The sequence below is a fragment of the Eurytemora carolleeae genome, unplaced genomic scaffold, assembly GCF_000591075.1.
Source record: "Eurytemora carolleeae unplaced genomic scaffold, Eaff_2.0 scaffold1, whole genome shotgun sequence".
Lineage (NCBI taxonomy): Eukaryota > Metazoa > Arthropoda > Copepoda > Calanoida > Temoridae > Eurytemora > Eurytemora carolleeae.
Genome location: NW_019396081.1, coordinates 763,365 through 786,584, shown reverse-complemented (window position 1 = coordinate 786,584; position 23,220 = coordinate 763,365). Strand labels below are relative to the sequence as shown.

General features: G+C 31.1%; 1 protein-coding gene and 1 long non-coding RNA gene across 4 annotated transcripts in view; one reads left to right on the top strand and one right to left on the bottom strand.

The window, feature by feature from the left end:
* The window catches only part of LOC111717154 (uncharacterized), a 74,997-nt gene that overhangs the window by 23,908 nt on the left and 27,869 nt on the right, over positions 1-23,220 (top strand). For all 3 annotated transcript variants that reach the window (XM_023492674.1, XM_023492681.1, XM_023492667.1), the window contains 15 exons: positions 21-347; positions 712-762; positions 924-1,035; positions 1,636-1,738; positions 3,038-3,098; positions 15,532-15,609; positions 16,226-16,575; positions 16,754-16,822; positions 16,881-16,953; positions 18,942-19,043; positions 19,361-19,436; positions 21,148-21,241; positions 21,833-21,955; positions 22,431-22,492; positions 22,904-23,121. In XM_023492674.1, the coding sequence (XP_023348442.1) occupies positions 21-347; positions 712-762; positions 924-1,035; positions 1,636-1,738; positions 3,038-3,098; positions 15,532-15,609; positions 16,226-16,575; positions 16,754-16,822; positions 16,881-16,953; positions 18,942-19,043; positions 19,361-19,436; positions 21,148-21,241; positions 21,833-21,955; positions 22,431-22,492; positions 22,904-23,121 (1,899 nt within the window). The remainder of the gene's footprint in view (positions 1-20; positions 348-711; positions 763-923; positions 1,036-1,635; positions 1,739-3,037; positions 3,099-15,531; positions 15,610-16,225; positions 16,576-16,753; positions 16,823-16,880; positions 16,954-18,941; positions 19,044-19,360; positions 19,437-21,147; positions 21,242-21,832; positions 21,956-22,430; positions 22,493-22,903; positions 23,122-23,220) is intronic.
* LOC111717217 (uncharacterized) lies at positions 5,129-8,646 on the bottom strand. Its single transcript, XR_002768721.1, has 6 exons — positions 8,452-8,646; positions 7,602-7,690; positions 7,280-7,544; positions 6,376-6,744; positions 6,247-6,322; positions 5,129-5,196 (listed from the first exon to the last, which is right to left on the bottom strand). It is a non-coding gene; the product is annotated as an uncharacterized LOC111717217 (long non-coding RNA).

The window sequence follows — 23,220 nt, the reverse complement described above, 5'->3', positions numbered from 1 at the left end:
TTAATCACTTTTTATTTCAGGTCATGAGAACCAATTTTGATCAACTATCAGAGAGAAAAACCAAGATTTTACTCCTCCTTGAATTTCCAATGCAGAAGAAGATTTCAAAGTTTCAGTCCATGGCCACGATACTAAACCTGATCTGTACCAACCTAGAACAGTTGGGCACATCTTTATCAAACTTGGAGCTGGAAGTGGAGGAGAAGGAGTTGGTGTGGGAGGAGTTCATCAAGGAGTTGAATGCTCTGAGGAAGGTGAACGGAAGGAACACATTTTTCCAGGAGGTGCATCAGGCCAGGGGGCACATTGATCTAGACAGGCTCAGAGCTGCTTGTGTAAACATTAAGGTGTATTATTTATTTTCTCTATTTTCCATCTTTTGAAATATTGCGTTTAAAGGGTGCTTCGCGCCACTCTTTCTTTTAATACTTTCAGCTTTTTGTTTTTAATCTATCTGCAAGTCTTTCTTCTTCTACAGTTGAAAGAAAAAACAACAAATACAAAATTCTTCTATTTTCTTTTTTCGTTGGTGGATTTCAACATCTTTTAAAAGTAAACTTTTTTTTCCTAATCGGTTCAGCCATTTTGACGTTAATTAGATCCAAACAAACAGCATAGCAACATCTACGAAAATGTAGTTAGATTGAACTTTGGAATATTTTTTGGATAACAAATCTTTCCAATTAAATGATTAATTTATGTTTACTTTAGAATGTTCAAATAGATCATCTGATGGAAGAAGACAATATTTCCAGACTCAAGGAATATACAAAAAAAATATGTCAAACCATGGTTTTTAGATTTTATGGTCTATCGGTTATTTATATTTTCTTCTTTGAAACTAGGTTTACTGTTTTTAATTGATCAAATGATATCATATTGAATAGTTTTTGAATATGACGATTTTATGTATTTTGGTCCAGGTGGCAGGTAGTAGGTTAACCAGCCTACTCAATACACAGAACAGTATAGAGACTCAAACACAGATAGAATCCGCCATAGTTTCATACAATACAGTCTGCTCAAGTCTTCTAGGTAACTAAACAACAGACTATTAGTAAATCTTGTATTTTACAAGTTGAACGCATTGTTTACTATAAAACTTATCTGATATGTATCTACATCAAGCCCAGTTCTTTTATCGCTTTCTGGATTCCCCTTTGTATGAATTTTGTACATGATAATAATAATATAGTGATATGTTTCTTTATTGCTTCAAGATTAGGTTAGTTTAAAACATTTTCTAGACCGATGTTGATCATAGCCAGGGAGCAATACTGCTGAGCGCTGTTGCCACAAAACTAACAATGCATATTTAAGATGCATGTATTAAAATGAAAGAGGTTCGCCATGGGAGAGGGGGGTCCAAAAGTGTTTTCAACAAACAAAAATTATAGTGAATCTTCATTTGACTTATTTAAAGTCAGAGTTTATTATAAATCATTTCTTAACGGCTAGTGTTATTTAATAAATTTCTTCAATATCACTTCTTTAATGTTTAATAAGCTTAACATTTTTGATAATCATTTAAATAAACATGCTTGAAATATATTAAATAATCATTAAAATAAACATTCTTAAAACATGCTCTTCAACGTAATGAATTTATCTCATGATATTCATGATTTCATTTAGATACCTTGACCCGGTATACCAGCAGTGTCTTACTGTGGGAAAGATTTCTTCAGAACTCAGCTGATATTAGGACCTGGATATTTACTGCTAATACAAACCTCAGGTAAACATAGTACCTGGATATCTGGTGCTAACTTAACCCTCAGGTAAACATAGGACCTGGATATCTGGTGCTAACATAACCCTCAGGTAAACATAGGACCTGGATATCTGGTGCTAACATAACCCTCAGGTAAACATAGAACCTGGATATCTGGTGCTAACATAACCCTCAGGTAAACAAAGTACCTGGATATCTGTTGCTAACATAACCCTCAGGTAAACATAGAACCTGGATATCTGGTGATAACATAACCCTCAGGTAAACATAGGACCTGGATATCTGGTGCTAACATAACCCTCAGGTAAACAAAGTACCTGGATATCTACCACTAACATAACCCTCAGGTAAACGTAGAACCTGGATATCTGGTGATAACATAACCCTCAGGTAAACATAGGACCTGGATATCTACCACTTATAAAACCCTCGGTTAAACATAGTACCCGGATATCTGGTGCTAACATAACTCTCAGGTAAACATAGTACCTGGATATCTGTTGCTAACATAACCCTCAGGTAAACATAGAACCTGGATATCTGGTGATAACATAACCCTCAGGTAAACATAGGACCTGGATATCTGGTGATAACATAACCCTCAGGTAAACATAGAACCTGGATATCTACCACTATTACAACCCTCAGGTAAACATAGGACCTGGATATCTGGTGATAACATAACCCTGTAAACATAGGACCTGGATATCTACCACTTATAAAACCCTCGGTTAAACATAGTACCCGGATATCTGGTGCTAACATAACTCTCAGGTAAACATATAACCTGGATATCTACCACTTATAAAACCCTCGGGTAAACATAGTACCTAGATATCTGGTGCTAACATAACTCTCAGGTAAACATAGAACCTGACTATCTGGTGTTAACATAACCTTTATGTAAACATAGGACCTGGATATCTGGTGTTAAAACAACCATCAGGTAAACATAGAACCTGGATATCTGGTGTTAATACAACCCTTAGGTAAACATAGGACCTGGATATTTCAGACTTATCAAATGTTCACAGGAGCAAAATAATACCCTGCAGTGGTATAAATAACTAATATATTTCTTGCCGAATGACATCTAAAACCAAATACTCTTTCTGAAATGGCATTTGAATAAAAAACGTTTCCTTTTAAATAATAAATGTATTTCCTAGACAAAACCATTATACATATATTTCAGGAAATCTTAATTTCCGCACGATTATATTTTCCGGAATAAAAACCGATCATTTTGTCCAAGATTGATGAGTTTAAATGATGAATATTTAAAGATAAATCATTTTTTAGGGGGATTGAGCTGAAGCTTCAGACCGATGGAGATCTCGAATTTATCTATAACGAACTCAAGGTAGGAGGTTTATATGGTGTATATTTTCTTTCTTCAAGTATAGGACTGAGTACTGAGTAGACAGATATAATTAAAAACTGAAATTACCTCTGCCTCTCTTCCACTTTCTTCAGGAATTGTTTTTATGAGGGTTAGAAAACAGAGGGAGGATTAAGTTATATCTAAGCTTTTCCTGGTTCTTAAAGTACAGACTTATATGGTGTTTTGAGAGATGACAGCTTGTTTTTAAAACAACTTTGAACAAGAACTAATCATTAGAACCAAAGGTTAAAGAAGTAAGACAATTATTAAGATGGATGGATTCAGGTCAGAAGGAACTCAACCTCGCCAAATATAAACAATTCGTAAATGCCAATCCCCTACATACAACAATCGATTTCCAGATCAAAATTAGATTTATCGTAATTTTAGTTTGAATAAACATGAAATATGCGTAGGCACGTACAAAATAACATACGCTTATTTTTCTTCCTATTTCCGGCTTCAATAAAATTAACACTCGCCACACATTCTAATTTTCTAATTCCGATATCTTCACATTTAAACTAACGTTTGATTAAATAGTTTAAAATATCAATAAATGATTTACACCATCAGGTTTCAAAAACAAAGCGAAGGAATCACAAAACCAGAAGAAATGAGAAATGAGAAATCCATCCTAAAAGTGTAGAACTTCGCGGGCGTCATATTATTCAAATTTACAAGGAGGAAAATATGAATTTATTGCTATATATTTATATTTAAACTGTATTTAACATCAAACAAAGTTTATTATTGAATTTGAATTCATTATATGCTACTTGCACTGACAAACCTAATTTTTAAACGCTTTTAAAATATAAAAAATGCTTCAAAGTTTGCTACATCTATTACATCTATTTTAATATTTATAGATGGGGATAAGAAAATGAAACAATTTATGAATATTTTTGTCATGGCTTCGACATTTCAAGTACAGGGTGTCCCAATAAACATGGGAATTCAGTGACGAATTCGATATCGTCTTTTTAGATAATTCTTTGATTTAGTATAGTGATACCTACTGAGAAAGCTGTAATCTGTAAGAGTTTCGTCTGCTATGTTCACAATTTGTTTGTTTATGTTTTGACTGCATACGGTTGTACATAGTAAAACAAGAAAATTACAGTATACAAACAGAGTAAACTTGTCCGTCTTCACTGTTCTTCTTGCGGAGATATTATAGACACATCTTTACAGTCTTTTATCCTTTTCATAAAATAAACTCTAGCTGACATAATACTATTATGGCTTTTGAAATTAGGAATTACAATGCTAATTCATAACAAAGACGATATCGAATTCGTCACTGAATTCCCATGTTTTTTGGGACACCCTGTATATTTTCACAATTAACATAAACCTGTATTGTTTGACATTCAACACTGCAGATTATACAGAACTTTTCAAAAAATATAATTAGATAAAAAATGTTTACAACAGTTGTATAATTGAGTTTGTTTTTCCCCCTTGTTTCTCAACCTTACATAAAGGTTCAAGATTTTTATTGTCATTTTCTCCAACTTGTTCTGATTCACAGGATAAACTTCTAGAGTTTTTACACAATTTGTTGCAATCCTCAGAGCTAAATGTTCTTTGCTTCGGAACCTGTATTTCGTCCTATTCAAATTTAAAGGAATTGAGTCTTTGCCACAAACTCTGATTTTCTAATCACTATATCTTTGGAACCAAATGTTGTAGACCTTAGATATTTCAAACTATGAATTCTGTTAGATCAAATAATCTGAGTTTGAAATATCAAAGGTTTACACCCTCGGGTTCTAAAGTTATTGAGGTTTAAATATTTGATTTTGTTCCAAAGACTCAATTCCTTTATAAATTAATTATTAATAATAAATTGAATGTGTTCTAATGAGAAGCTACCTTGTAACTAATATTTATCATACTTTGTGAAGTTTTATTCAACAATCCATCTTTGTCCTAAACAAATATTATTTAAAAATTCTTTTAATATCTCAATTTAGAACATTTTATCATAATCTATTTTCTATATTTGCCTGATTTTGAACAAAACTAGCCAATTCACTGGATTCACTGCCATTACTACTCAGAGAAAGAACTAAATATCTTAAATTAATTGAGAAATTAAATTAAGAAAATTTTATTAAAATTAAGATTTGGTACGGAAGATCAGAAATTGTAATTTGTGTTGAAAATGTTCAGATTTACCTAAGTTTAGAATAAAGCAGAAGAATAGAATATTTTGGAAACTTGAGCAAAATCTTTCATATTGCAGACTAAAAGTTAAAACAAAAAACTTTAGGTAAGCTAAGCAATTTAAAAGTTTGAAAACATGATGGGTGGATGTTGTCAAGACCGATTTATATATTTTCATAGAAGATAAAAAAATGATTAACTAGAATTACTTTTATGTACTTGAAAATAGTTTGTGTAAAATATTAATTATAAATATTTTATCTTTCACATGACAAAACATTTCTAAGTGTTTTTTGTGATGGGGAGCGGGTGGATTACAAGTTTCAGAGGGGATCTAATAGGTGTAGGTGAAAATTTTAGCAAAGTTTGTGATACCACGGTTTATTAAGAATTGTAGAACTGTGACCAACCACAGCAGGATCAAGTAAATATCCTTATTTTGTATTCAGGTCAGGTTCATTCTTCTCTTTGTCAACAAACTTTACCCTTTCTTTCTGATTGATTTGCCGAGGGGAGGAGGGGGGGGGGGATTCTAAACTTTATATTTACAAACAGGATGATAGAAGGTAGAATTTTGAGAAAGATCAGGAAAATTTTAAGCGATGGAATCCTTTTGAAAAGGTTGTCCAAGAATGTTCCATCAGAAAATATTTCTTCAACCGTTTTGACCATTTCAGTTTCTCTCAAAAGCTCGGGAAAAATCGTTGTAATGTTTTTGTTGTACATTATTACGGTACGGTACATTATTATTTACGGTATTAAAAAGTTGCGGCTTTATAATAAAGTATTATATAAAACTGGTTTTTATTTTTTCTTAAAATGATTTCCCTGTTTTTCAAAAGGATTATTTGCAATCTTAAAAAAAATTATAATAATTTTTTGGGACTTCTTAATTAATCTCTTTTTTAAACTTGAATTAAGATGTTTAAACTCTTTTAACAATCCTTCTAACCTGGTGAACTTCCTCTCCTACTGGCAGTAACAACTGTAACCGTCTCACAGAAACTAATGCTGGGTTTCCGCTCCCTCTTTTTAAAAAAAAATGTATCTGTATTTTTTTCATTAATGATTAGAATATTACCTCCTTTAGTGATGAGAGGGATAAGCAGGACTGTGAAGGGTTTATGATTTTTATTTTAGAAAAGTGGTCGATTAGGGCTAGAAAACAATGCTAAGTTTATTTTATAGTTTTTTGATCTAATGGTCGAGAAATTTTCAAACTTGAACGGAATTCTAAAGAATTTTTGAAGAAAGCAACTTAAAAGATTTATTTCTTGGGAAGAAAGGGGGTGCAGCTCATGCCTCATATTTTTGTACTTTTTATTTGAAATACTAAAATTTCCTGAAAATATTATAATCATATTTTACTCTTCCTTTGACGGTGATTCCTGTTTGAAGTCTAGGCTATTTAAGTCCTGCTGATCCAAACCAAATATAGAGGGACGCCGCTCTAGGTCAAATTGATAAGTTAGGTACTTTCCCAGGGGTATTTTACCAAGCGGCAACTTCCCAAATGTGGAATTTCCCAAGCGACAACTTCCCAAGTCTGTCCTAGCCGCAGCGTTCGGACCCCATAGCCTTTTATAGCCGCTATGCTCGGCCCTCTAGGCATTCCTAGCCGCAGCGCACGGTCCCAATTGCAACCCGCGGTGCCTCAGAGGGCCTAACCTAACCTTTGGGAAGTTGTTGCTTGGTAAATAGCACATTTGGGAATTTTCCACTTGGGAAATTGATACTTGGGAAGTCGCCCTTGGGAAATTGCCTTTGGGAAAGTACCTAACACCTTTTGAAGTACATGAGAGGCATTGAGTGGTCAAAATTTATTAATATCGAGTAGAAGTATAATCAAGTATGGATAATTGAACTGTTTTTTGCCAGTGGTTCAACTTGATCCTATTTCAACCATATTTTTATCGTAGATACTTATCCAACTTCTTAATCAAATTAATTAAATACGTGTAATTAAATTGTTTAATGATAATTACCTAAAGATATCGGAACCATCAATCTATTTTCACTATTGTCCTAGAAAAAAATAATTTCTCGCAGAATACAGATATCATTTATTTCTCTATCTCTAGAGAATTGTTATATTTCAGAGAAATAATTACATTTCTTGAGAAAGAAATCAATTTCAGAAGTGGAGAAAAAAAACTGAAGATTTAAATTTTATACAAAAATAATTTATTTTTGCCTGAGAGCTTCCTTCTTCTTCATCATTCAGTGTTATTGTTATACATGGAGTAAGCTCTTAAATATTTTATATATTTAAATGAAGAAACTTTAAAATAAAAGCTAATTTCTTACGTTTAGAATATGGAGAAAGGAGAGTCTTATTTTTTTCCCAGGCTAAATCCTTTTCTTCCATCTCAAGATCTTCATATATCGAACCATATCTATTAATATCTTATTCGTTTTTTGTAAAACTTCCTTGTACCTCTCCGCTGAAATATCTAACAGATGTTATATGTTATATATATATCATTGAGGTTTCTTCTGAATGTTCTTTTGAGCTGACAAAGTGATATCATAGATAAAACTTTTCCTAAAGATTTTTGTCTTGCTCCTTTTTATTTAATGATTTGTTTTACTGCCTTTTGGACTCCTTTACCTCTTTAGTAGAATTTTAGTACTCCTATACCTCTCTAGAAGGGTATTAGTACCCCTGTAGCTCTCTAGAATTGTATTAATACTCATGTACCTCGATCTTTAGTAGGATATCAGTACTCCTGTACTTCTCTATAAGGACATTACTACTCATGTACCTCTCTAGTAGTTTATACGTACTCCTATTCTTCTCTAATAGTGTTATAGTATCCCTGTACCACTCTAGTAGTGTATTAGTACTTATGTACCCCTCTAGTAGTGTATTAGTACTCATGTACCTCTCTAGTAGTGTATACGTACTCCTATACCTCTCTAGAAGTGTATTAGTACTCACTTACCTCTTTAGTAGGATATCAGTACTCCTGTACTTCTCTATAAGGACATTAGTACTCATGTACCTCTCTCGTAGTGTATATACATACTCCTATACCTCTCTAGTAGTGTATTAGTACTCATGTACATCTCTAGTTGTGTATTAGTACTTATGTACCTCTCTAGTAGTGTATACGTACTCCTTTACCTATCTAGTAGTGTATTAGTACTTTTGTACCTCTCTAGTAGTGTATTAGTACTCCTGGCAAGGGAAGGTTTTCTATTCATCTCGTATATGGAGAGGTGAGAGACCGAACAGGAGCTGAGTAGAATATTTTTAAATTATAGAACTGAAGAAGTGTTGTTGTATCGCTGATATTTAGATTTGAAAGGTCTCATGAAAATGACAAGCTAAAGATAAAAATATATTCTATTTTCCTCTGCAAACTCTGGTTTCCATCTGTAGTAGGAGAGGAGGATGGAGGAAACTAAACAATATTATAGAATATAGATATTTTATAATCTTGTATTATCATGTTCAATCTTATAACTAGCATGATAGTTTGGGTATTATAGGGATACAGGGAATTAACTCTAATCAAAACAATATTGAAGGAAAATATTGTAAAAGATTTTAAGATCTGCAATTTTCTTCTTATGAGATATTTTGATAAAAATTAAGATTTAAAAAAAATAGATCCATCCACGTATGGGAAAAAGGTGCATAATTGAACCAGGAAACAATAATTGTTTAGAATCTTACCTCTTCTTTAACAAGACCAATTGTAGCAATTGATAAGGTCGAGGATATTAGTTGCTGACAGGTTGAACCTTTCCTTCTCCCATCCTCATCATACTCAACCTAGATACATCCTTACTCATCTTTCTCGACCTAGATACATCCTTACTCATCCTTCTCAACCTAGATACATCCTTACTCCTCCTACTCAACCTAGATACATCCTTACTCATCCTTCTCAACCTAATACATCCTTACTCATCCATCTCAACCTAGATACATCCTTACTCATCCTTCTCAACCTAGATACATCCTTACTCCTCCTACTCAACCTAGATACATCCTTACTTATCCTACTCAACCTAGATACATCCTTACTCATCCTACTCAACCTAAATACATCCTTACTCATCCTTCTTAACCTAGATACATCCTTACTCATCCTTACTCCTCCTACTCAACCTTGATACATCCTTACTCATCCTTCTCAATCTAGATACATCCTTACTCATCCTACTCAACCTAGATACATCCTTACTCATACTACTCAACCTAAATACATCCTTACTCATCCTTCTCAACCTAGATACATCCTTACTCATCTTACTCAACCTTGATACATCCTTACTCATCATACTCAACCAAGATACATCCTTACTCATCCTACTCAACTTTGATACATACCTTTACAGGAAAATCTGACCGTTCGACAAAATCTTTATAAACTGTTTCGAGTGTTCTGCTGGTTCTACCCCTAAAAGTATGGATTATGAAGAGACTTAGATATGCCATAAGGACTTCTGAGTTTGTGCTAAAGGGGATTTTTCAGCTTTTTGAAAATAGACATGCTATGAATACCCAACTTTTTTATGTTAAAACACAGCTATGCCTATCTCCGCCAAAAGATGTTCTTGCAGGCAAGAAGAGGATGATAATGATAAAAAATATAATTCATCTTTTTCAAATTGATTAAAATGGTTAAGAAAATTTCTCACTTCCTGAAGAAATTGCACATGAGTCCAACAAAGCTCGTAGCGTAGATGAAGAGAACAAAAATTATATATTTGTATGCATTCTCACTATCATCATAATATATATTCTGCTGCTTTATATCCTTAACAATAGTTAGATGTAAACAAGATTAATTCAAGTTTATGTTAGTGTATGTTTATGGCATATGACAGGCATTAAGAAGTTAATATCTTGCAACTCTTTAATATTCAATTTGAAACTAACTAAAATACTCGGCGTTGCCCCAAGTATTTTTAAACGACCTCCTTTTTTAAAGGTACTGTAGGCCTTATTTCAAGTGTCAACGTGCAATATTATTATAACCCCTTAAACCTTTGACAGATCCTGACCTAATAATCTATAGAAACCGTTGACTGGTGACGGACAGATTGCAAGCGGTTTTATATTAAAGATTTATTAATATTTAATTTATAATAGTCGCAGAAAGTAAATATTTGGAAGTAGAATATTCGCGATTTTTGTGGAATATTTTAATTGTAACGTTAGCTCTTTTGAGTTAACACTGCGCGCTGCATTGGCGTAACTCCAGTTTTTATGGCAATTCGAACACAATTTTAGAATTAAACACACGGAGTTTACTGCTTAAGATGATCCGTCAAAGTTTAATGGAGGGTCAATTAAAATTAAACTTACAGTCCCTTTAAGTGTTACGGTGGAAGTGGAAAAATGAAAATTGTATTACTTAGAACTTGTTTCATTAATTGAAAATAGAAGGAAATATAATTGTGTAAAGAACATGGCGGGGATACAGACAGCATTTTAATTAAGTTTAGTTTTTTCTATTTTCTTTATATTTCTTTAAACTTTGTTTATCTTTGTCTTACAACTTTTGGGACTAATGAAATAAACTGTCAGAGAAAACTTCCAAGCTACCGAATGTTTTTATTCTTGAATTTCAAGTTAGAAATTGCATAACTTCTTTCACCTTATTAGATTTAGAGATATTTTTTATCATGAGTGATATATTTGTGTACATCATCTCAATCCTCTGCATCTCTGATTCCTAGTAAATCAAGAAAAAATTGGAGTTAAAAAAAATTAAAAATTTATGAATATTTTACCTTTGGCTGAGATGATTGGTTCATCACAGATTGAAAGAGGATCTTAAAATCTAAATTTGAAGTTTTTAAAAGTTAAAAAAAATTTATTTAAAATGCCTCAACTTGTACCTGAAGTATTCATTTCTTATTTTTGAAATAATGACTTTGGTTTAGTTGTTTTTGTCCCTCCTGTTCCCAGGCATCTAAAGCCAAGAGAGCTAGGAGGAGGATGTAAAGGCCAAAACTGCTTGAATTGCGTGACAAAAGATTTTGATAGAGACGAGTATAGGAACAGGGATGTTTATTCTCTCATATATCCTTACACAGAATTGGATCTAAATCAGTCGTAAACCGTCTAGGTTTTCAACCTTTTTGAATAGAAACTGGAGACGTAATTTTAAAAAAGATTCCTTTTTAAGAGTAGCATATTTGACTTACAAAGATAAAATAGGGGAAACAATTGTCGTTTTTCTTCTTTAAAGAGAGTGTTCGCGAAAAATGAATGGGGGTATAGGTTTCCGGCGAAAATTGAGCGCTTTTGATCGCTACTAATCTTACTTTTAACTGTTGTGTCTATAAGGAGAAAATTGTTAAAAACAACTTATACTGAAGAACGTAGCGCCCATAGAAATTTAAAAGTTGCAATATGACTCGTATCATAAAATAATTAATTTAATTTCAAACAAATCATTCAGATATTACACACAATAGTCATCGATTATTTTTCGACGCATTGGTATATAGTTAATATTTCATAACATTTATTTGTTTTATATACAGTGCACTTAAAACGACTTTTTTTCGCTCGGTGTCTCAGTGACGTGTAATCATTCAAAGTATGTCGAGAGCAGAGACATCTGGCGGCCAACTATTTCGGCGTTTTAAGTGCATTGTGTACAAAACTAATATTAAATATTAACTCTACACGAATGCGTCGAAAAATAAACGATGACTATAGGCTGTAATCTCTGAATGATCTGTTTGAAATTAAATTCATTTTTTACGATCCGAGTCGTATATTAAAACTTTCTGAATTTGTATAAACGCTACGTTCTTCAGTATAAGTCGTTTTTTACAATGTTCTCCTTATAGACGCAACAGATAGAAGTACGATTAGTAGTGATCAAAAGCGATTATTTTTCGCAATAGACTCATACCCCCTTTAAATTTTTGCGAACACTCCCTTTAAAAAGTCTTGAATTTTGATATTATCGTCATCGTCTTTATAGAGGAACCACAATGAATTGTTAGCTTTTAAGATAAGGACATCTTATTCATCCTTGATCAAACAAAGATTTAAAGGGTACCGTGAATCGGACATGCCACCCTAAGCATTAAGTGTTACTTTCAATTTCTTTTACAGAGACCAAACTGGAGAAATATGAAGGGAATACAGACAGACAGACAGACAGCTATTATTATCCATCAATTATCCTAATCGAATTGTGTTTGAAGTGTCGCTACCCCTTGGTTCTTGGATTTATATTATGGACTCACTTGAACTTTTTTGCATTCCTAGACATTTACAGTTTAGAACTATAACACCATTTTTTAGCTTTAGTTTAGAAGGAGTAATTGGCAATGTGCTGTCAGCTTTTTGCGTGTTAGCATTCACACTCTGGATTATGGGGGGGGGGAGGAGAGGGCGTTATAAATTTTCAAAAATGTTACTTTTAAAAGAAGGTTTTCGAGTTTTCTTTTTCTTTTGGTAAATTTCGATATTCTTCTCTTATTTATTGTTATTTGTAGAGTTTCCAATAATCCTAATTATTCTAGGTATCCAACCCATTATCGAAACTTCCATCATTATGCGGTGATATTTTCTAGACAAATCAGTAATCTCGTGTAATATAGGAAACCATAGGAAAAAAAAAAACAGTAATCAGAGCCTGTTTTTTGTTTGTCTCAGCCGTATAGACAAACAGACAAGCAAAAAAAGATTACAAATTCTAGTACAGATGAAAAACACATTTCAAGGTTTTTTAAATTTATTTGTTTTTGAAGGAAAAATGTTATTACGTTGGAGTGAATATTAAACCCTGTTTTACCAGCTGTTCAATAAATAAGTAATATTCGTATAGTTGTAACAGTGTACTAAGCCTGAAACATGTTTCAGGCTTCAATATAAAAATAGAGACAAAATATACTCTTATATATATATTATATTGATATATCTCGAGATGTTGTCTATAACGAAGTGCTCGTAAAATGAAAGTGTTTAGGATGAATTCAAATCAAAGTTCCTTTCGTTTGGTACCATTCTTATTCCTATTCGATGTTTCTGAAAAGTGAAATTTCTGTTAAACACGTTCCCTTTAGACTCCATATATTCCCTTTAGACTCCATATATTCTAAAGCCGAGAGAAAGGTTGAGTAAAGTTTTGAGTAGAAGATTGCTTGTTAATCCTTTACTCTGAGAAATAGTGAAACTTTTAACAGCCTTGTCTCATCTTGCTTCTGTACAGTGTACACACACACTTACATACATACATACATATTTCTCATAAAGCTCTGTACAGTGTAAAGTGTAAAGTGTAAAGTTGACAGATTACAGTATGAATACGAAAGTATAAGATGAATACTGTAAGATAACTTTATCATTTAAAACTTCTTTCAACTAAAAAACTTCAAAAACAAAACGAGTTTTAGTAACTTGATAAAACTTGAATTTGTAACAAAAGCACTTCTTAAAATATACATGTTAAATAGAAATACAATACATTTGTTTCATAATCGCCAGAAACAGAACTACAAGAAAAAGAAATACTCGAAACAAGACGACTAAAAACAGAACTAAGAGAAACATAAATACTTGAAACAGAACTAATGGAAACAGAGCTAGAAGCAGGACAACTAGAAACAGAACCAAGAGAAACATAAATACTTGAAACAGAACTACTGGAAACAGAACTACTGGTAACAGAGCTACGGGAAAGAGAACTATTAGAAACAAAACTACAAATCAGAAAATCTATAAATAGAACTACTTATAATTTGAACATGAACTTGTTTTTATTTTCAACAGAAAAGTTCAATAATGTAATCTCTCCTAAAAAAAAACACATTTCTACAGTAATGCTTTGATGCAAAGCGAAGGGGTAAGAACTTCTTCTTATTCATAGTTTTTTTACAATGCAAACTGAAATAGGTCTTAATATAAACACTTTTATGTCGTCAGATATGGCTCCATTAACATTGAATAGTTTTTGTGTGACGAGAGAGAATGAAAGAAGTAGAATGAGTCTTAATATAATTTAATGATATACTCCTTCGATTCACAGCGCTTCCCCTTAAAGGATGACGCAGATATCTTTATTTTTTTAACTGAAAATAAGAATATCTACGTAATTCTAGGTTTAAAGAACACCGTTGTGAATCGGATAAGGAGGGTCACTTGAAATTCCATTTATAAAATGTCGGATTATTGAAAGATTTAAAACTTCACGTTATTTAAAATCAATGCTTAACATTAATGAACATTAATGAACATTAATGAACATTAATGACCATTTATGAACATTAATGAACATTAATGAACATTAATGAACATTAATGAACATTAATGAACATTAATGAACATATATGAACATTAATGAACATTAAAATGAATTGCTTCATTAAATCTGGTTCCTGCATATGTAACTGAAAAATTACAATTGTATTGCTGCATAAGGATAATATTTATAAGATAGTTTAAAACCTGATTTTGAGGAAAATATTTCAGTAATAATGTTTATAAATGTGCATATGTTGTTGAGCTAAAGGGGAAGGGTTTGAGGGGATTAAATTCTCTTAGTAAAATTTTAGTTGTTTTATATTTCTTTCATGATCTTAAGAATGCAAAATTTCCAAAAATAGTTAAAGCAAATAAAAAATGTTAAACTAAGTAGCTATTAAACACCCCTATGATGAAACGGGTCAAAGAAATGTCAGTTTTTAAAGATCTAGAACAAGGAGAAGATCAGAGAATCTAAAGCTTTCCGGTTATTATAATTCTGAAGTTTTGAAATGTACAGATTTTTTAATTTTAAAATCTTCTTATGTAAGTTTAGATTGTATAAAAACTGTACAAATATTTATACATTTCCCTGTGAATCGATATTAACGATATTAATTTTTCATTACTAAAATAACTGCAGTTTGCATATCTTTTGTTCGTATAGTGGAAGGTCAGAGTTCCATTCAGAAGAATTTTGAAGAAATATAAGTGTAATTATGAACTAAATTATTATAATGATCAGAATTTTGCCAACAACTTTTTAAAATTAAAGATAGAAACAAGCGCTTTGCAGCTTTGAAATCTCATTTACAAGAGCTACAAAAGTTAGCAAGGGTCGGAAAGATCAGACCAATGGCCTTTTCCAGACTAGGTCTCATTAGTTGACGAATAATATTCAAATTGTTATGGATGAACCAAGCCTGAGATTATATTAATTTTACCTTGTATATATATATATATATGTATATATATATATCTTGAGAAGTGTTTAATCTATTATATGTTTAGACTGTACTTGAAGATGAGAAGAAGAAGGAAGAGGCAATAAAAGAACTCAAGGAGATAACAACAGATATATGTGTTCAGGTAAATAGTGGAAATACTATTTACTTTTGTCTCCAACCAACATTTTTATTTTAGATTTTTGAGGGGTTTCTTGGTTTTATAGTTTGTAAACGCGTCTTTTATGTTTCTGTCAGTCCTCCACATTTGGTCTGCGTAATTTTGTTGTGTGTTTGTGTGTGAGTTATATTTGTGGGCGAGTTTGTGTTTGTGTGTGAGTTTGTGTTTGTGCGTCGGGGTGTGTTATTTTGTGAGCTTGTGTTTGTCTGAGTTTGTGTTTCTGATTATGTTTAATTTTATTTTTGTGTTTGTGTTTTTCTTTGTATTATTGTATTTTGATTTGCGGGATTTTGTGTGTGATAGTGTTTTAGTCCATATTTTATTTTTGGAGAGTTTTTGTTTTTATGCCAGTCTTTGTTTGTGTTAGAGTTTGTTGTTGTGTTTGCTAATGCGTTTGTGTTTTGGTATTCGTTTGTTTGTTTGGGCAGCATATTCTGCATAATATTCCTTTAATTTTCCTAACTGTATAATTAGGTTCTAATGTTTCTAAACAATATTAACTTAAAATATAAAGAACGGTTAATTATCATAAATTAAAAATTAGAATGAATGTGAACAATTATAATTATTTTTATTTTAGCTTAACATGGACGAGGGGGGACGATCTGCATTCATAGTCGAGGTGGACGATCTAACTCATAGAATAGTTACACTACGCGACACCATCACAAATCTATTTGACACCCTTAAACGACATAAAACGGAACAGAAATCCTCGCAAACGATCGTTGATGAATCCAGATCAGAACTTTGCAATATGACCAGCGCACTGGCAGTTCCAGAGCCTGGGTTAGATATCACTGAACTAGAACTGGCTGATCAGCTGATTGGAACAAGGAATCAGTTGATGAGAATTTGTGGAACTGAGGCTCGGCTTGCTGGTGTACGAAACAATGGTGTTCCATCTACTCAACTAGTTCCATATACTGGGTAATACATTTGTTATTTTAAAATATAATTTCTGCAATATCAAATAGTTAAAGCTTAATAGGTTTAAACCATAAGGTTAAAAATATAAAGGAATTAATAGATTAATGTTGGATGCAAGTAGATAATCAGTTGTTTTCAATATTTTTCTATTTTTTATCTTAACATCTTGATATTGCAGTGATCCAACGGCATCAGTAATGCAACTTTGGCAGCGGGTTTTTGAAGATACGCTGGAAAAATATAATAGGTAATTATCAACTTATTGTTAATTATAAATTAAAAGTCTTAATAAAAAATATTTTCAGGGTGTCTGCTAGTCTAGCCAACCAAGCTGGGGCTGGTACTTTACTCAAGGTTTGGGAAAACCATGTTGATCAGGTAAAGTTCAAAAATTTAACAATTTATTTGTAATTTTTTAAATAACGTATTAACCGAGATATTAATTTACTAAACCATGGGTTTATTATTAAACTGGTTAAAAATTGCAACTCAGGAACTTAAAATTATCATAACTTTCAAATATTTAGATAGGCTCAGTTACATTTGTCATAATACTTATGCCATAAATACATTTGCCATAATTACACTTGCCATAATACGTTTTCCATAAGTAACACTTGCTTTAAATTACACTTGTCATAAGTTAAATTTGCCTAAATGGTTACACTTAATTACAATAATTATAGTTACAATTTACATACCATAAGTACATGGAAGTACAATTAAAATATCTAATTATGGGACAGCTCATGAGCAATAATGTTAAGATATTGCTCTATTGGAAAAATATTGTTTGGTCATTAGTGTCCATGTCTAGCTCTCCCGGCAGCATTGTTAGTAACTAAAGTTGGGAATTTTCATAATTAAAAGATGGCTCAATTATTAAAAAAATGGTTAGATTTATATCTTTGGCAAATGTAACCATTAAGTGTTACTTATGGTAAAATTATTTATGGCAAGTGAAATTATGACAAATGTATTTATGGCAAAAGTATTATAGCAAATGTAAATGAGCCTTTATTAAGTATGTATATGACATAAAATAGCAAATGAGTAAATGTATTTGGTATCAAATATATTAATGCATGTTATATCGGATATATATCCAAAAATAAACGAACAGATATCGTATTAAATGTTGAATTATCTATATTTTAAAGAAGAAAGTATATTTAGTATTAAATGTATAACGTTGTGATGAAGTAAATACATCTTCTTTAGTTGGCAACAACTCAACTCAATATTAATATTTATATATATCACACAGTGCATCCATTACACATACATTACATATATGTATTTATCTTGTATGTATCTTTTTACTATTTATGTGCTAGTTGGAATACTAAAGCTACAGGGTTTCCCAAAGACACTGATTACTAGCAAAAAAAATCTGTAGTTTTATATCCCTGGATCTTTGCAACCCATGACTTTAAAAACCTTTGATATTTCAAATATTTGATTTATTTGTAAGAATTTTCAAAGGTCTACGACATCAATTTTCAAGAGGATTACAAATCAGAAATTTTAACGATCATATTTTACTATTTTTGTTTTTTATTTGTATAAAAATAACGTCGAAAAAATATAAAAACAACCTTAAAAGTTGGAAAAGAAGTTTTTAAGTAAACGTTAAGATTTTTGTGTTTTCATTTTTAAGGGATAGAAAGAAAAGAATAGAAAATGAAACTAAATAATTTATTTTTAGTATGAACTTTAATACACTGAGTGCATTCAGCTACAAAAGATTATTTGAAAAGCTAAAAGTTTATCCTTTTTTTCTATAGAAAAATGCATCAGAAAAAATAGTAAAATTTACTACACTCAAATCAAACAAAAATAGAGACAATTTCTATATCAAAGTACATTTCTGCAGTTAAGGATTGAGAGTTCAGTATGCTAGGAAACTTTGCCAAATTTTCCAAAAGGTTTGGATAATTCTTCTAATTTAATTTCTTTCTCCCATTCCACTCAATCCTTCTTCCTCATTTTAATCCATTCACACTCCATTTTATATTTTCTAAATATAAATATATAAATATTATATTTTTTTTATTTACAAATCAAATCAAATCATTCATTTATGATAATTTTTTAGTTTTTTTTTTCTCTGCAAAATGATTAATATATTAAGAATTATTAATTGTCCCAAGTTAACAGAGAAGTTTATTATTGGAGTTTATTTTCATGTCTTCTTGAACGTTGTAAAGGGGTAAAAAATCATAATCCCTGTTTTTGGGTCACCCTGTGGTTTGTGTACATATAAGACAGTAGAGTTCTATACTAGTGTTATTATTTTACATATTCTAATGTTTGTACTTGTAGTCTTTTCTAGTAAATGTGTTTAAAAAATATTTTTATTTAAGGTATTGAGTAACCTAGAAGAACCAGTTTCTACAAGCTATCAGAGCATAGGAGAACAACTCCGTCTTGGTTCTCTACATCGAGTTCTCCTAATCCAGCATCAGGTTCGTAACAATATTAATTCCTTCCCACTAAGGACCATGTCTGACTTTTTAAAAAAGTATCAAGAAACCCAAAAACCATAATGATAAGACTGAAATTTAAAATGTAAAACTTATTTCAAATCATACAATTTAGTATTTCTTAACACTACAATGGGCATTTATTCCTCTCAGTGCAAAAGTGTTTTATGCAATACAGTTTGGTGTAGTAAAAATTTGAAAAAACATTATTTAAAATTCAATTTTTCTTCTCTTACATTTGAAAAGCCTAAAAATAACTTTTAAAAGTTTTAATCTTTAAACTTTTTTCTCTTTTATAGGAACTAGTTCTTCGATGTACCGGGCTTGCTCCAGATGCTGTTCAGCAGGTTGCAGAAAAACATCATGCAGTCCTTGGTACTTTTTTTAATTAAAAGTTTTAAACCCAAAGGAAATGAACACTCGCTACCAAGTACCAACGCTAATTTTTTTTCACTATATCTTTACAACCTAATGGTGTAAACTTTAGTTATTTAAAACTTTGACTATATTTGTTCTTTCAGAGTTTATAGTTTGAAATATTAAAGGTCTTTGACATCTGGATGCAATATTAAATAATTTAAAAATTACAGTTTGCATTGGTAGTAACTTTAAACTAAAGTAAACTTCACGTAGGATTGAAAATTACAGTTTGTATTGGTAGTCAATTCAAACTAAAGTAAACTTCACGTAAGATTGAAAATTACAGTTTGTATTGGTAGTCACTTTAAACTAAAGTAAACTTCACGTAAGATTGAAAATTACAGTTTGTATTGGTAGTCATTTTAAACTAAAGTAAACTTCACGTAAGATTGAAAATTACAGTTTGCATTGGTATTCACTTCAATCTAAAGTAAACTTTACGTAGGATTGAAAATTACAATTTGTATAGGTAGTCACTTTAAACTAAAGTAAACTAAACGCAAGATTGAAAATTACAATTTGTATTGGTAGTCACTTCAAACTAAAGTAAACTAAACGCAAGATTGAATATTAAAATTTGTATTGGTAGTCACTTCAAACTAAAGTAAACTTCACGTAAGATTGAATATTACAGTTTGTATTGGTAGTCATTTTAAACTAAAGTAAACTAAACGCAAGAAAATCTTATATGTTTTCAACCATAACACCTCTTATTAAAAAGCTATTGAGAACAACAAAATGTTTTTATTTTTATTTTTTTTTTTGCGTAAAATTTAAAGTATAGAAGCTACGAGGTTACAAGTTCTTGCCACTAGTTTCGCATTCGAGTTGACTCCTTCTGTATAGTTCAATGTCGTTTTCGACTCCTTTGATTAAATACTTGAATTAGTAAATATTGCTTTTCATCATTTAGTTTACAACTTGGATATTATTTTCCATTTTAAAAGTTGACAAAAATGTGTCAATACATTTAAGATGTATTTATTAAAATTTGTGTGGTCTTGAAAATAGTACTGTGTAATCTCAACCTCTGAACCTTCCATAAATTTTCTTTTCATGTTCTTGAATGTTCGATTTAGCTTCAAAGATGCAATATTTATGTAAATAAAAAAATTTAAAATCCAACTTTAAACCAATTTTTTTCAAAATTTGATTCTATTACAAAGATGTTTATAAATTTATTCGAAATGTTCATAAAATCTGAAATATATTCGACCGATATTAACTATACTTTCTCCCTGTACTTCAAATATATTCAGCTGTAACAACATAACTATATTTTCGGCCAGTGTACTAACTATGTAGTACGAACTTAGACGGCCAGTATACTAACTATATATTATATATATTTATATAACAAACGAAAAATCGCGTGAAAAGACAAAAAATATATATGTGTACTAAACAAATATCTGAACTCCTAAACCATTTTTTTGGGAAGCAAATATATGCATATTTTATATTTATGTACATTTATATATTATTGTGCCATCGCTTAAAGCCTAATATATATTGGGATATAAATTTTCGAAATTTAGTTTTTTGATTGAATAATAAATTGACTATATATAAATACAATAAATACATTCAATATATACTTATATATATATTTGTCGTTGGTATATATATATATATTTATATATATATTATATATGTTTGTATCTAGATAAGTTGTGTGAGAGAAGCACTGTTCTTGTCACCAGGAAATCTATCTGGAATGAATATTGTCTAAATGCAGATAAACTCATAGCTTGGATCAGGTTAACATTCATTAATCAACATATTCATGTATTCACATTTAGCATTGTTTTTAATTCTGTTAGATTTTTTTAATTGGCAGATTTTCAGTGGTAAATATTGAGTTGAATAAATATATTTTCCATCTCTTCTTTCAAAATTCTATAATACTAGTATATCTGGTGTTTCTTTTTAAAAATTAATCCTTTTCAACTGTGGTTTATCTGTAACAGTGACTTGCAGAAACAATGGAATATATCTTACTTTCATATTTAACAGAAGAAAAAATTGCTCCGTTGTGAATCGAGAATCACGTAAATTACGATTCCAATCCCATTAAAAGCGTGTTTTCAAACAAGGAAACTATTTTATTATAATAAAAATTGTAGAACCTTTTTCCTATATATTATGCAATTCATTGAATGTAAATGTTGCGGTGCATTGAATATAAATTCACAACGTAGCAATTTTTTTCTCTGTTAAATATGAAAGAAAGATATCTTTTATTGTTTCTGCAACATAAATTAGCAAGTCACTGTTACAGAGAAACCACAATTGAAAAGAATTAACTTTCAAAGGAAAAATTATGAATGTATAGTTCATTCTTGATTCAGGGAGATGGAAAAGGAGAAGTTACAACTAAGCTTAAAGCATCTACCTGTCCGACGACTGGACAGGTTGACCCTGCAGCTCGTAGAACTCCTGGATAGAGTTCCTCACGGGGAGATGCTCCATAGGTACCTTAACTAGTATCATATTGTAAAAACGCTAGTTCGTTATAAAAAATGCGTATAGTGCAAACTTTTGGCTTATTTTTGGAAAACATATTTTTTTAACTTTTCTTTGTAATCACTTTTATAAAAAAAATGTTCATTTAAATAAAAATTTGAAATTAAAATAAATTGCATGTCAAATTAAAGTAAGATTTGTAATAAATAATAGTGATTAAAAATTTAAAGTACAGTATTAGAACATCTCTATCTAACCTCTAAGGGAAAATTACAGTGAGAGGGTGTTTGTTTTATTATTAGATTACTAGAAACAATCTAATTTTCTCCTAGAATAAAACTTAATTGCCCATTAAACTTTTAATTAAGTCATTTTACATATTACTTTTGATATTCTTTTTTGGATGAAATAAAATCCAGGAGATATCCATCAGAGAGAAGAGAACAGAGAAATGCAAATTTGAATATTTTATTTGTTTTCTAGAAGTTTGGTTAAACAGCAACTAGAGATCCAGCCAAACTTTGATTCAAGCTCAATATCAGCAGGTTAGGATTTTTTAGGATTTATCCGATTCATTTATATATTATAAAGTATAATAACTGTTAGTTTTATCAAAACTCAGGAACCATCTGACCGATTCGTCAGGTTAATAGTGTAACAAGCTACTGTACATTAACAAATTGATCACTGAACATGAACCTCAATATTTAAGTTGTTTAAAAATGCACGATTTTATTTGAAAATTTTTTCAATTACAATTAAGCAATATGAGGCCGAATTTAAAGAATTTGAGCCGCGGTTTAAATCCGCCAAAACCCGGTTTAAATTAAGCGCCGGCTTAAATCTTGAAACATTTGATACAATTTTAAGTGGAGCCAACCATAATTAAACCGCGGCTTAAATTTAAACCGTCGCTCAAATTCTTTAAATTCGGCCACTGGTAAATCTATTTTCAGCTCGCCTTGAACTTCATGGCTACCAGGAGCGCATCTCGAGTCTTAAAGCTGGACTCAAAACCTGGCTAGACCACCTAAACAGGATCAAACGCCTAGCGGTAGAATACGGAATTAAATGCGAACAGCTGACTAAGATCATTGTAAATGCACGAAATCACATGGATTCTGATCTACCAGAGACCAAGGAGGGAATAGCTGAAGATATAGTGATGTGCAAGGTTAGAAATATATATAATTTTTCCCCGGCACTTTACCCCCCTTTTTTTCCTCCATTTTTAACAACTGACCCCGTTTTTACCTGCATTGTGTAAAAGTAC